Here is a 13,426-nt window from a genome sequence, read left to right on the forward strand (position 1 = left end):
TGTTAGGTGGAGAAGTGAAGCTGTTTATGTCGAGTTAGGATGACTATACCTCCAGGTTTGCTCGGGACCTCTCTGGTTTACTTCTGTTCCGGTGTAATCATATTGATGGTGACATTTCCTTCTTCAGCAGTGCCCTGGTTAGTTGAAAAAATTATATGGTTATCCGAGTTAGAAGTGGTGTTTTATAAATAACTGACTTCAAATCTTACCCATTTCGAGGGGTGAAACCGGAGGGGAATGAGGTTACATAGAGGGACTTTTTGAAATTTTAGTCTTTACATTTTTTAGCTGTTTCTTCTCATGTTCACCTAATATTTAGGTTAGATTTTGATTGTTAATTAAATGGAGGAATCATTAGGATATGAGTAAGAATTTCATAATTTTTTTGTTTAGATAACCATTCTATTAATAGAAGTAAATACAGTTTTGAGATCATTAATTTTCTCTTTGGCAGTAGCTCTGTATTTCTGTATTTTCTCAGTTTTGGTTTGCCTAACAACAGACTACATGGGCAAAACTCTAGTTGTTTCAATAGTTTTGTAATAGAACTATATTTGTTTGAATATATGTAAAAAGATACTGATCAGTTTTTTTATTCTCTAATACATTATAGTTTATGACATTTTGATAATACTAGAGTAAACATGAATATGTAAATTATTTGAGATTGCTTGGAAACTATTTAGAACTTTTAAGTAACTGTCCTTTTTTTGTAACTTTGTCCACATTTACTGATGCCCATAAAATGATTTTATGTTAATTTATTTTTTAGAACCAAAATTTTGGTTTGTATAAATATTAATTTTTTATAGTTGCCTAGCCTAACATGGGGAAATATAGCTGCTTATCACTGCAAACTAATATGCTTACTAATTATTTTAATGATTAGTATTTTAAAAAATTGCATGTTTAGATTTTAATCTGAAAAATTGAGTTTAGTTTTATTTCTGAACACAGTTGCTTTTTGTTTTTTATTGCTTTGCCGCAATTTTAGAATGTAGTTGCTTTCTTCTTTTGATTGGATAGTATAAAAAGTTATCTGTGTGGCATTAGTAACTGCCCAACCAGAGAAGTGGAATGCTTGAATACGCCTTGGTTTATTCGATACTCTGAAGAAAATGTGTGTTATTTGCCACCTACTGATTTATGTGTCACGTATGAAATGAAGGTAATTGACGTAAGAGTATTTTAAAATCAGAACTTTTTTTTCTCCAAGTAGTTACAGAAGGCCTATTTGGGACTAGGTTTTGGTGCCTCTCACCCCCGCCCCCCAAGTCCATCGCTGCTTGCATTATCCCAAAGACCTGAGAGACTGTTACCTTGTGGTTTTTTTTTTTAAGACTCTATTGAAGCTGAAGAATATTGGCTTTTTACAAATTAAATCCTAAGACTTGACATAGACATTCCATTGTGAAACTTCTTACTTCATGCATTCATTTGCAGTCTTAAAAGTCATTCTGTTTCTGTTGCCTTACTGAGTAAAATAAATATACATGTAGAGTAATTTTCATGACCTGTTGAGAACAAGAAAACCCCTGAATCTCTGAGGTGTCAGGGACCGTTTTCAGTGACGGCAGTGGGCTCCCGTCCCCCGTGGCAGCTTCAGGACGTGCAGCTCTCACTGACAGAAGCTGTTCCAGGGGACACTGAGGGCGTCTGTACTATTTGTTTTCTAGTTCAGCTCTGTTCTTTTCTTCCCCTGCCAGTAATGGTAACAGCAGTAGCTGGAGCAGTCTTGGTTTAGAAGGAGATTTAAATGAGGACAATTTCTCCTTTCCAACATCAGACAGGTTGGTCCAGCCCAGAAACTTACAAACTGATGAGTCTTTCACCACTAATGCATGACATCATACTCTTAGAAGATGTGGGTTGCAATGCCAACATGTATCAAGCTGCTGTTCTCCTGTATTTTGACACGATTCTGCTTGACCAATTTACATCTAATGAAAAACTTCAACTATGCTAAGATATGATTGACATCTAATTGCAAAGTGTGTGGGTTGCTTTTATGCATGTATTGCTCCGCTTGCTATCTTTCATTCTACCAATTATTTTCATTAAAAAGAGCTTGCTTCCTACAGGATTTCTGTTTTTGTTTGTTTTGGGTTTTTTTTGTTTTTTTGTTTTGTTTTTGTAGTTTTATTTCATATATAAGAAAAGTGTAAGAAAATTGTGTTTCACTATGTTAAAAATATATAAATGGCATCAGCAGAAGCATTAATAATTTTTTGTGTCATTCTATGATATTCAACTGCTGTGTTATCTAAAACCAAATTAGTAGACCATTTTGGTTTTAATTTATTTTAAATTAAATTTTATTATGAAATTACTTGGCACTCTATATATCATGGGCAGGTAGAACTTAGTTTTTGATAACTTATGTAGGCATCATTTACAATTCAAATTTTAACATGAAATGGTGTGAGAAGCAAAGCTTCCCTTTTTGTCATTTCTCCCCTTTTTTAAATGTCACACATCATATTGTAACATTCATTCTTTACCACATTTTAAGAAATGATTTTAATGCCATTATTAATTAGAGCTTTCTTTAAACTTGTTTTTCTTGTTTATTCAAAAAGTGATGGGCCAGATGACAAAGATGAAGAAGAGCCTGAAGACGACGTGGAAGGTAACGGACGCTTTGTTTTTCAAAGTGTTGGCGTGGGTTTTCTGTATAAGCTCCCCCAGAAGAGTCTTTAATTTTTGTGTTTGTGCATTTCATCTGTTAGACTCTGGGTTGTTACAAATCAGGGTATTCTTAAACTAATTTATCCATTGTCAGGTCCTTTGCTGAGCAGTTTGCATTATTTGATTGCTAAACTAATGAAGTACTCATTGGCATAAAGACTAAGCTACATTAAAGAGAATTATTCAGTTATTTGAGAGGGAAATTCATGATAACCTTGGTATAATTATTGGTGTCAAAATATATATTATATATTCTCTCTATATTATATATACTCAAAAAATATATTTTATGAGTGATCCTTTCCCATAAAGTATAATTTATTATGTCTATGGCATGTGTCAGAGCTTTCTCCTGACAAACCAGTAATTTCTAGAATGTTAGTCTTACGTAAAGCAATAAGTAAATATAAGATATTTTAAAATCAATTCGTCCTTCCCTGATTCCAGTAGTAGACACACACATATGAAGACAATATTCAGTTCTTCTTGAATGACCATGGCTCTGAATATGTAAATACTAGATGCCATTGGCCAGAGAGGTCAGGGCAGTGATTTGTAATCCTTAATTCAAATATATTAGAATGTCTGAATCTAAACACTGTTCATGTTGAAGCTGAGTTTTCATTGTATTTAGATCTTTCCCCAAAATCTTACTGTCTTTAATGATAAAAATACGAATAATGTCTTCTGGAAAGTGACATGTAAAAATGTTCACACTGTTTGAGAGATTTGTTTTTGAATCAGTGATTTTTTTGTTGTTGTTATCATTTCTTTAGAAGTGGGCAAACTGAGAAAAAAAATGCCGAAATGAATGTCTTGAACTGTGCTTTATAACGCCTGAGTTTCCAATCAGTTTTATCACCAGTGGTACTTTCCTTATGCAGGAAAGTCATGTGCCAATTTTTGAGCTAAAGCCTTCAGACCTAGGATGATAATCATATTGGGTTGTCGGAAAAGTCATGACATATTTTGTTCTATGTTTTTTGTTGCAAAAATGCATCATGACTTTTCCGACAACCCAATATTTTAGTTTTAAAGTCTCTGCTAAGTAGACATTCTCTTCATATAGAAGAACTTCTAGAAGTAAGTTTTTCTCATCAGATAGAAAATTAGGGGTAGGGCGATATTTTTTGAGTTATAGATAGGCTAGGTAACATTTGCTTTATCTGTGCTAACTAAAAAAGTGTTGATTTTTGTCTAGAAAAGTGTGTACTTTTTCCCAAGTGTTACCTGTGAGCAGAGTTGTTTCAAATGCTAGATATGTGGTATAAATGGATGTGGTAAGTATTTTCTCTAATGAATACTAATTTTACTGACGAATGATTAAGAGAAAAGAAGACTCAAGTTAAAATCAATACGAAATTCATTTTAAAATGTTTACTTTTGGCACTAGCCACGTTGTCCAGGATTTCTTTTGTGAGGAGATATTATGGTAGATATATGTCATTACTCAGCTTGTGAAAGTACAGTCACTTCATTATATACAGACAGTTGTAGCCAACTTTCAAATTTGTTAAATTAGAAATTGGTAAATTAGGAGATAGATTGATGTAAGTTTATAGAAAGATTCAAAATTATGGAACTCGTAAGGCGACAAATCTAGTTTGTTGTTGTTGTTGGTAGCTTCGGGGCATCAGTCCCTTCTCTCTTCAGTAGTGTTTGGTGACCCCCGTAAAGAGAGAGGGCATCTTAGGCCAGGCAGCCAGGAGTCCTGAACTGAGAAAGGCTGCAGGACAGAGAAGCCCTGGGGTGGCCGCGTCCAGCCCCGTGACCTCTGTAGGGTTTACAGAATGTCCCAGAGACCACGCCTGGTATTGTAGCGCATCAGACCCAGTTTCCATGGAGAGTCAGAGAGGCGGGAGGAGGGGGAAAATGGTGCATTTATTTTAAGAGTATAATGTGAATCAACTTTTTAAATGAAAAATTAGGGGCGTTTACATACCCTGAAAGTGATTAGTAGTGATCTAGAATGCTCTGCGAGCTGTAAAAGTGAATCAGGGCCTTCACCATCTCCTCCACTGCCGGTTCAGGCTGGTGTGGTTTGGCAGCGTGCCCTGCCGCCCACCTGTGTGTGGGAGCCCCTGTCAGCGCTGCCTGTTGCTCAGCCACCATGGAGCGGGCGAGTTGAGGCATTAGTGTTACAGTCCACAGGGATCCATCCTACTTTGTTGAAAATACGTTTTTCACAAAAAATGAAATACACTCGAGAGCACATCTTATAATAGGGGTGTGCCGGAAAATTCCTGGTCTGGCCATTAGGATGTAAGTGGTTGCATGTGACTTTTTTTTCCTATTTTGTCTGAAGACTGGAGTGATTATGGGCATGGAGTCGGTGGGCCTGTGTTCATACCCTGGCTCAGCCCCACCCTCGCTGTAAGATCTGGGTCTGTCTGCGCAGGCACCTCGCCTGTGAAATGGGGATGAGAATAGTTTTTACCTCATAGGGTGGTTTTAGATTTTAGGAGTTTGTGTATCTAAAGAGCTTAGATGGGGGGAGGGGAGTTGTTACTTTGTGAGGGTGAAAAGGGTAACTATTTGTTCTGTACACCTGAAACTTACAATAAAAAAATTAAAAAAAAAAAGTTTAGAATGATAGTTTAATATGTGCTATCCAAGTATTTACTGCTTCTCTTACTTCTGTCAGTTCAGAAAGCTTTCTTAAAGTCCACTTAATAAATTTATTTGAGGTTTTTATTTGTGTTTTTTTTTTTAATTTTGATTGTAATCTTGGCTTTATAGCTTTATTTTTCTCTCCCTTTACTTGTGGATCATAATTTGACACAAATGATGGCATTTATGTAAAGTACTTGAGTTCGGTGCCTCAGAATAGAGTTTTGCATTTGTGCTGTCAGTAGGTGGTCAAAGTTAATCCTTTGTTTTAGCATTATTTTTCCCTTTCAAAGAAGTCTTTAGTTGATGTTGTAGTGTGGTGAGGAGAGGATGGATTTCCTCCCAGCAGTCACTGGAATCTTAAGAAATGGGAAATGCCGCCATAGCCTTGGACACCAGAGTGCTGAGAGTTGACTTGATGGGTCTCCATTTGTTCACATTGAAATGCCAGGCTGGGAGCCGGACGGAAGGCCTCTGCTGGTCACCAACATGGACATGGAGCCTTGTGCAGTGGACCCCCAGCTCAGGATGCTTCTTCAGTGGCTCGTTGTCTCGGAGGCTGACGTCGCAGAACTTTCTTTTCATGACTCTGCAAAGAAGGAGTTTATACGGGTAAGTACCTGCCTTAGAGGGGTTTGTGAGGCTACAGCTAATTAATGTACATGATGTTCTGTGTCACACGCTTGAGCAGATGAGGACCCATTGGTAGCAGATTGGGCGAATGCTCAGGCAGCAGAGTGCCAGCCGGGTTCAGATACCGGCCCTGCCGCACTTGGGCAGCGTGAGCTTGGCTCACCAGCCCTTATCGGCCCCGTGGACGTGAGTGTAGAATTACATTACAGAGGTTTGTGAGGATTAACTGTAATCTATTGCCTGGCACATCCTAAATTCACAGTTTGGTGCCATTAATAAGCCTCCCATGCGTTCATATGAAAAGACTGGGTCATTCCTTGTGTTTTTTTTTTTTTTTTAAGATTTTTATTGGGGAATTGGGGGATGGGAACAGTGCTGGGGAATTGGGGGAAGGGGAACAGACAAGTTGCTGTCCTTTTGTTCTTCAGTCTAGTTGTGGAGGACGTCGCTTCACTGGCCCAAGTTGACACCGTCATTGCGCTCTTCCCGGGCGAGGCAGATCAGTCGCCGGCTTCTGGATGGCCACTCACTGCGGCTGCTGGCCGCTCAACGCTGGCTGCTGGCTACACACGGTAGCCCATGGCAACCCACTGCAGCAGGGGCTGCAGCCTACACCGTCGCCGGTGACTCACGGCAGCCCAGCTCCAGGTCGAGCTGTTGTTCAGCATCTTAGCTGTGGAGGGCAGTGTCACTGGCCCTCATATGTGGGATCTGAACCGGGGCCCTCTGGCGTCCCAAGCCAGTTCTTAACCATCGCGCCACTCGGCCGGCCCCATTCCTTGTGTTTATTATCCTAGTTGTGCCAGTACCCAGTATGTCTTTCTCTGTTAATCCACTTTCATTCGTAGGAGAAGCTGGCATAATCAAAAGCCAGTAGAAGTTTCAACAGCTGATAAGGGACTGTGGACCACTTGAGTGTTTAATAAGGTTTAATAATAAAACACTCAGATTTAACTCACTAATAGGAGTTTTTATTGAGAACTTAACTGGGTGCCAAGCACCTTGTTAGTCGAGATTTTCAGTTTACAGTTTTGAGGCTCTGTCCCAGAATTTTCCTTATCAGAACTTTGGTTTAATCTTATAGGTTATAGAGTAGTCCAATGAATAACCAATGTAAATTGATCAGTAACAACAAAAAAAGAATAGTCCCGCTACTCTTAATTCCTGGTTCAGAATTTACAAGGGTATTGTTGAAAGAAGTATGTGAAAAAAAAATTGTGTAAAAATAGGGTTTTTTTGGTATTATGTTTTTACTTAGACTTGGAATTTTTCCAGTTTAGGTTTCTGTTTTTGGGCAAAAGGAGAAAATAAGACAGAAAGGGACTGAGCTGTCATGGAAAAAAGAATGGGTAGGGAAAGTGTTAAAACTAACCTTAGGGAGGCAAACATTTTGAAGTCACTTAGTCTTGGATAAACTGAGGGCTGAAGGAGGCCATAGACAGCGAGTGTGATAGCGCTTGGCTGAGGGGACCTCATCCCCATGTAACCTCGAAAAACATCCTGCCACTTCTTCAGAAGGTTAAGCAGCATTATCACATAACCAGCAATGCCACTCCTACATATGGAAGCATATGTCCATGGCAACGTTAAACAGGCTAAGCATATTTCTATTAAAAAAATTAAAGTCATTTTTATAAAACTAAATAGAAAAAAATGAGTGAAGATATGTTCTGACTGGTGATGATAGTTTATGAAAACCTGTATTTATTTACTTTTTTTTATTGAAGTATAATTGGCGTATAACAAATATATTGGCCCGGCCGAGTGGCGCGTTGGTTAAGAACTGGCTTGGGATGCCAGAGGGCCCCGGTTCGGATCCCACATATGAGGGCCAGTGACACTGCCCTCCACAGCTAAGATGCTGAACAACAGCTCAACCTGGAGCTGGGCTGCCATGAGTCGCCGGCGACGGCGTAGGCTGCAGCCACTGCTGCAGTGGGTTGCCATGGGCTACCGTGTATAGCCAGCAGTCAGCATGAGTAGCCCTCAAGCCACCGTGAGCGGCCGTCCAGAAACCGGCGACTGATCTGCCTCGCCGGGGAAGAGCGCAATGATGGTGCCAACTTGGGCCAGTGAAGCAACATCCTCCACAACTAGACTGAAGAACAAAAGGATAGCAACTTGTCTGTTCCCCTTCCCCTGATTCCCCAATAAAATCTTAAAACAAAAACAAAAACAAAAAAAAAACCCCAAATATGTTAGTTTCAGGTGTACAATGTAATGATTCGATATTTATATATACTGTAATGCAAAATGACCACAATATTTATTTACTTTTTTGTTCTTTTCAGAAACAGTAACATTTCTTAGAGAGCCATGTTTCCGTTGAGGCTAGAGTGTGTATTAAAAACAAACAAACAAAAAAACGAACACCACACTATATGTTGTGGAAGGAAAATCCACATTGTTTTTATTAAGCTTGACATTGTCTTTATTATTTTATGTTTTTAATCGAGGGTGTGGCAGATGTATTCAGTTAGGTTAAGGATTTCCTGTAGAAATGCAGCATCCACACAGTACCCACGTGGGGAGGGTCGGGGAGGGTTATGGAGCTCTGGCCCCGGTCATCCCAAAGTGTCGTTCTGTGGAGGAGATGCATTCATAAAGGGCAGGAAGGGGAAAGGTTCGGTGTGTGTAAAGGGGCGGTGGTTTAGGGAGAGCACTCTTACAACTGGGAGATAATAGTTTACTACAAACAGCAGAATTCTTAGTTTTAGCTGATGTTAAAAATAAAAATGAAAACTTTATTGTTATAAAATTGTTTTTGGTTAATGTTGAACATATGTTTCTTTTTAGCTTTCAAAACGATTACAAGAAAAAGGATGGAAAGTGGGAGTCCTCCTGCAGGCTGTGCTTAAATACTGCGAAGTGATGGAAAAGACTTCCAGTGAGGAGAAGTGCAAGCCACTGTTTGATTGGCTCTTGGAAAACGCGTAGCACAAACTCCAAACCATTCTATTTTATTATTTGTTTTAGGAGAACAAGAAAGAGATACAGATGCCTAGGATACAATTTGAATAGTGAATATTAACATTTAAAGTAAATTGGGAGGAAAGTAAATACAGCTTTTTCAGCTCATTGTGTCATCACACGGTGTATATAGCTCATACTTTTGTAATCTCTGTCAAATATTATCTTCATGTATTCTTCTATACACATGGGTAGCGTGTGAAGACCCTAAGAACATATTTGAAGGAAGGTCTAACCATGAGGTTTTCAGGGATATTGACTGATGGCGTTCTTTTTGCATCCAAACCGTGCTGCTAGAAACCGCACCGAGGTTGCTGAGGATAGGTTCCAGGGATAAAGAGGGAGAGTTTTGCTCCTTTGCAAACAAATGGTATCCTATTAGTAACTAATCTGACATCAGAAAATAGCACTGAGGCTAATCTTTTTTCTCTGATAGTTTTTGTCTCATTTTAAAAAGTCAGTTTTATTTTCATAGTTCCGCTGTTGGTAGCTTTCTGAATCCCCCAAAGTATTTAATGTCATAGAAACATTAGTAATTTAGGTTTCTGTTAATACCATAAATGATAGTTTCCCCCACCTTCTATCAAACTGACAATATTTGCTAATGTTGCCAATTGTTCTGGCCTGAAAGTGAGCTCGCGTGCGCGTCTGTGTGAAGGAGTACTTTATCCTTGCTAGTGGTTTGTGTCCTCTTTTATTTTCATGTGTTTCTTGGTTGGAAATCTACTGTTAACATTAAAAAGGTGCTTTAAAATAAAATGTCTGTAAAGATTGTGCAGTTAGAATTTTTGTTTCTCTTTTTGACTTATTTTGGGTCCCTAACTTATCCTGTACATGAAAATCAAGGTGCAAAACATGTTGGAATTTTAAACATTAATGTTAATTTGGAAATACAATTAGAGAAGCCCACTAATGATTTTCACTCTTAGATTTTTGAAAAAACTCCACTTTAACAAGGATAAGCTTTTTCTAGGAAACAATAGGAACCTCCTCTGCTAAAATCTGCATCATTTTGTAAGGTCCTGTGACACGATCCTGTGGCCTGGCTGCCACGTTTCCTATGCTTTGTCTTTAGAAGTGGCAGGTACTTGAAGAGAGGACCGAGCCCGTGTCTTGGTTTTGTATGTGAGGGTATGCGTGTGTGAACTTTTACTTCTTCCATGGAGGATTTGGACTCCTGGAGTAAATCCCTTTTTGTTGGGGGCTTTGGTTTTCCTCCATTACATTTTCTTTTTTCCAGAGCGCTGACCTTTTTGGAAGCTGCACAAAGTGTACAAGACATAGCACCTGGCAGGGGGCAAGGAATAGGGGCACTTATATTAATTTGAATTAATAATTATAGTAGAGAAATATATTTTGTAATGAAAGAGTCAAATTTCCTTTTTATGAAAAACGCCAGAGCTATTTCAATATTTTGAGGTTACATGGCAAGCTTTGGTTTTTCTCAATTTAAGATGAAGAAATAGAGCAAGCCTTAAAAATAAGTTTTCCTGAAGTTTCTTCAAGTGTTTTTGAAGGTGGAGAAATGCAGGAAATGTCTGTAACCAGGATTGTTTCTGCCTTGAGCTTCTCAGAACTTGAGACGCAGCAGCACTGGACAGGGTTTGTAAACATTAGGAACCGTGTTGTTAATTGCACGGATTCACTGATTATTAAGCTTAGATTGAATTTTTACAAGCCTGTAACTATCAAGTTGTGTTTCGTAACTTCCATGTATGTGCAGCTTTGATTAACAGCAAAACTGAATTTCTATTCAACTAAAGTGGCAATATATTACTTTTGTAAAACTTTGTGCTTGAAAATGTTCCTTTCTCTTATGGTAATAATCATTTTGAGGTAAGATTTTCCTCATGTCCTTTTTTCCTTTGCGTTTTTCTGGAGCTGTGCTGGATTCAGAGTTCCTGTAATCAGTCACTACATGACGCTGGACTGATCATTGGGTTTTAGCGAGCGCAGTAATAATCGGAGCGGAATCCACACGCGTATCAGTGCAATGCAGGGGCATGTAGAGAAAGATACTAAGTATTGGCAGATGTGAAAAGAAGTGGGAGTTAAGCTTCCTCCCTTAGAAAACATTTGAGCTTAGAGCAGTAGCTTTTAATCAGGTACAGGCTAAGCTTACTTTCTTTAAAGGCACTTTGTGGTTTTTTCCAAAGACACTCCAGGCCTGCTTGGTTGCTCAGTGTTCAGAACAGCTCTGTTTGTTGAGGACAGCTCTATCTTATTTTATGACAGATCTACTTGACATGTTTATATTATCACGTTGTAACATCGCTATTCTGCAGGTTTTGGCGCTCATGAAATGTCAGAATTGTCAAAGTTGTGATGTGCACTGAGTTGAATTCTCTATCAATTTTAGAACCATTGAAGGGTCTGTGGAAAGAGTGAAGGAGGCTTCTGATAAGGGGTTTTTTGAACATTGTTTTAGACTGAAATGTGGCCGTTCTTTCATAGTCTTGTTTTTCCCAAGCCAAGTTTGAATTACATTTATATTTTAGGCGTGACTAATGTTGATTTGAAACTATTTCCTGATTTATACAAAAGGAATGATTCATTTATAAACCACAGAAGAAAATGGCAATGCCTATTGGATGGTTTGACAATTTAATGGAATAAAACCTTTGAGAGTATTCACTCCGTGAATATATGTGGTGATATCTTTATACTTCGAAAAATGTTCTACTTACCCATTCAGATAATTTGATGTGAATTAATTCCATTCATAATACTTTCATTTTGCTTAAATAAGGGTTTTATGTTGTTGGTAGGAGAATTTAGTTACTTATTAAATGCCCCATGTATGAAGTGAAGGATCGTTTGCCCATGTGACTCTGACTTCGGTGCACATTCCGCAAATGAGGAGTTGAACCTTATTGACTCATCATCAGAGCCCAGACCCAGTGTCATCTCAGTTAAGTATTTAGCTAATAATATCCTTCCACAATTAATGTTACCAATTTTCCATCAGTATATTGCTTTAAATTTTATATTTTTCAAAGGAAACTTTCCACCAAATTTTAAAAAAATAATGCATCCATACTCAGGGTGTAAAGAAAATACCTTCATTTAAAACCCTGTCCACCTGTCACCGGCACAAGAGAATTAGAGCTTCATTGGGAATTATAAAATTGTACTGAAGTGAAACACTTTTTTTCCCTCATTTTTAGCAAAAGGCCCCATGCCATTTCCTCACTTGACTATTTCTGCTCTGCAGTTGCAGATAACAGTGTCAGTCACTCTCGTCACTTTACTTATTTATTTTTTTTTAACCATCCATGTACATTCCTTTCACAAGGGTAGAATTGTAGTCCTGGAAGTACATTGTTTTGTTTTTTGTTGTAACGTTTGAATACTATTTAATATCAGTTTTAATTGCTGGATTTGCTACCTTTGGTTACTTGTGCAGTGCTAAAAGTATTCCCATTCTTGTTTAATAGGCCAGCTCTATAGCAAAAGCAGCTTTAAGTAACTGTAGCTGTTGATTCAACTGTGCTGAATCATTACATTAAGATCTTGTATAATGGTAACTTCTTTTTTTTGCTTTTCAGAAATTTAATATGTTCATTTACCGAGATTTATGAACTTCAGGATGCACTAAACTTTTGTTTCAGCAGTGGTTCAAAATAAACATTTCAGAAATTACTTTTGTAATGATTTGCAATTAATTGTTCTTTTATCTTTTCTCGAATTGTTTAAGTCTGTGATTGTTCCTCTTCCAACTAAGAATTCTCCAATAAACTTAAGAGATGCCTGGCTTTGGTTTTCATTTTATAAACCTTGTTAACTACTCTGTACTGAACTGCAAGGTGTGAAAGTGGGACTGCTGAGATAGGAGACAAGTCGAACCGTCTCAGCACTTCCGACATGGTTTTCGAGAACAAGAGAAGTTAGGAATATATATATATATATTTTAGCTGAGCCATCCTGCCACCTGTTGGCAGCTCAGCGGCAGCTCAGCTCAGGCCGGGCATCGAACTGCTGTTGCTCAGAGCTCAAACTCTTGAGCGAGCTCTTAACCAACTGAGCCATTTGGCCGGCCCTCTTGGAATATTTTTAATTGGACACTGGATTCTAACTGCTTCCTCAGGCTCCTCTGAATGCTGACATAAGTGACGTGAAAGGTTGTTTGCTCAATCCATTGTGGAATTTAGTGCCAAGGGGAATATTGTGGTGGTTTTGAATATGAGTGTGTTAGGAAATTTTTCCAGCATGGCTCGAGCACCCCTTCAGTAGAATATGATCGTACCGCTGTTGTGCCATGTAACGTCAGGCACTTGCAATTAGGTGCCGGCTGTGTATTACTCATGGGATTGGACTTTATCTGAAGTATTTTAAGCCCCAGAAATTAGGGGATGATTTCCTAGTTTTTCATGAATGTTTCAAAATGCTAGCAAATAATGATAGCGAACAATAACTTGGGTGTGAGTGCATCCTGGTCAGCAAGAGAACAATTAAAAAATGCTGAGGAAAAGTAAGCCAGATTCCTTAGACTGGATAACTCCAGAATTTGGACAGTTTTGCATGT

General features: G+C 38.4%; 1 protein-coding gene across 5 annotated transcripts in view; it reads left to right on the forward strand.

Moving 5' to 3' along the window:
• Positions 1-12,655, forward strand: part of AKAP11 (A-kinase anchoring protein 11) — a 48,432-nt gene extending 35,777 nt beyond the window's left edge. For 4 of the 5 annotated variants that reach the window (XM_019650370.1, XM_019650372.1, XM_019650369.1 and 1 more), the window contains 4 exons: positions 1,707-1,790; positions 2,580-2,629; positions 5,750-5,910; positions 8,728-12,655. In XM_019650370.1, coding sequence (XP_019505915.1) covers positions 1,707-1,790; positions 2,580-2,629; positions 5,750-5,910; positions 8,728-8,868 — 436 coding nt within the window. In that variant the 3' untranslated portion in view covers positions 8,869-12,655. The remainder of the gene's footprint in view (positions 1-1,706; positions 1,791-2,579; positions 2,630-5,749; positions 5,911-8,727) is intronic. The other variant, XM_019650373.1, reaches the window with a different exon arrangement.
• Positions 12,656-13,426: the final 771 nt, after the last annotated feature.

Source organism: Hipposideros armiger, unplaced genomic scaffold (genome assembly GCF_001890085.2).
Source record: "Hipposideros armiger isolate ML-2016 unplaced genomic scaffold, ASM189008v1 scaffold_140, whole genome shotgun sequence".
NCBI classification, from domain to species: Eukaryota; Metazoa; Chordata; class Mammalia; order Chiroptera; family Hipposideridae; genus Hipposideros; species Hipposideros armiger.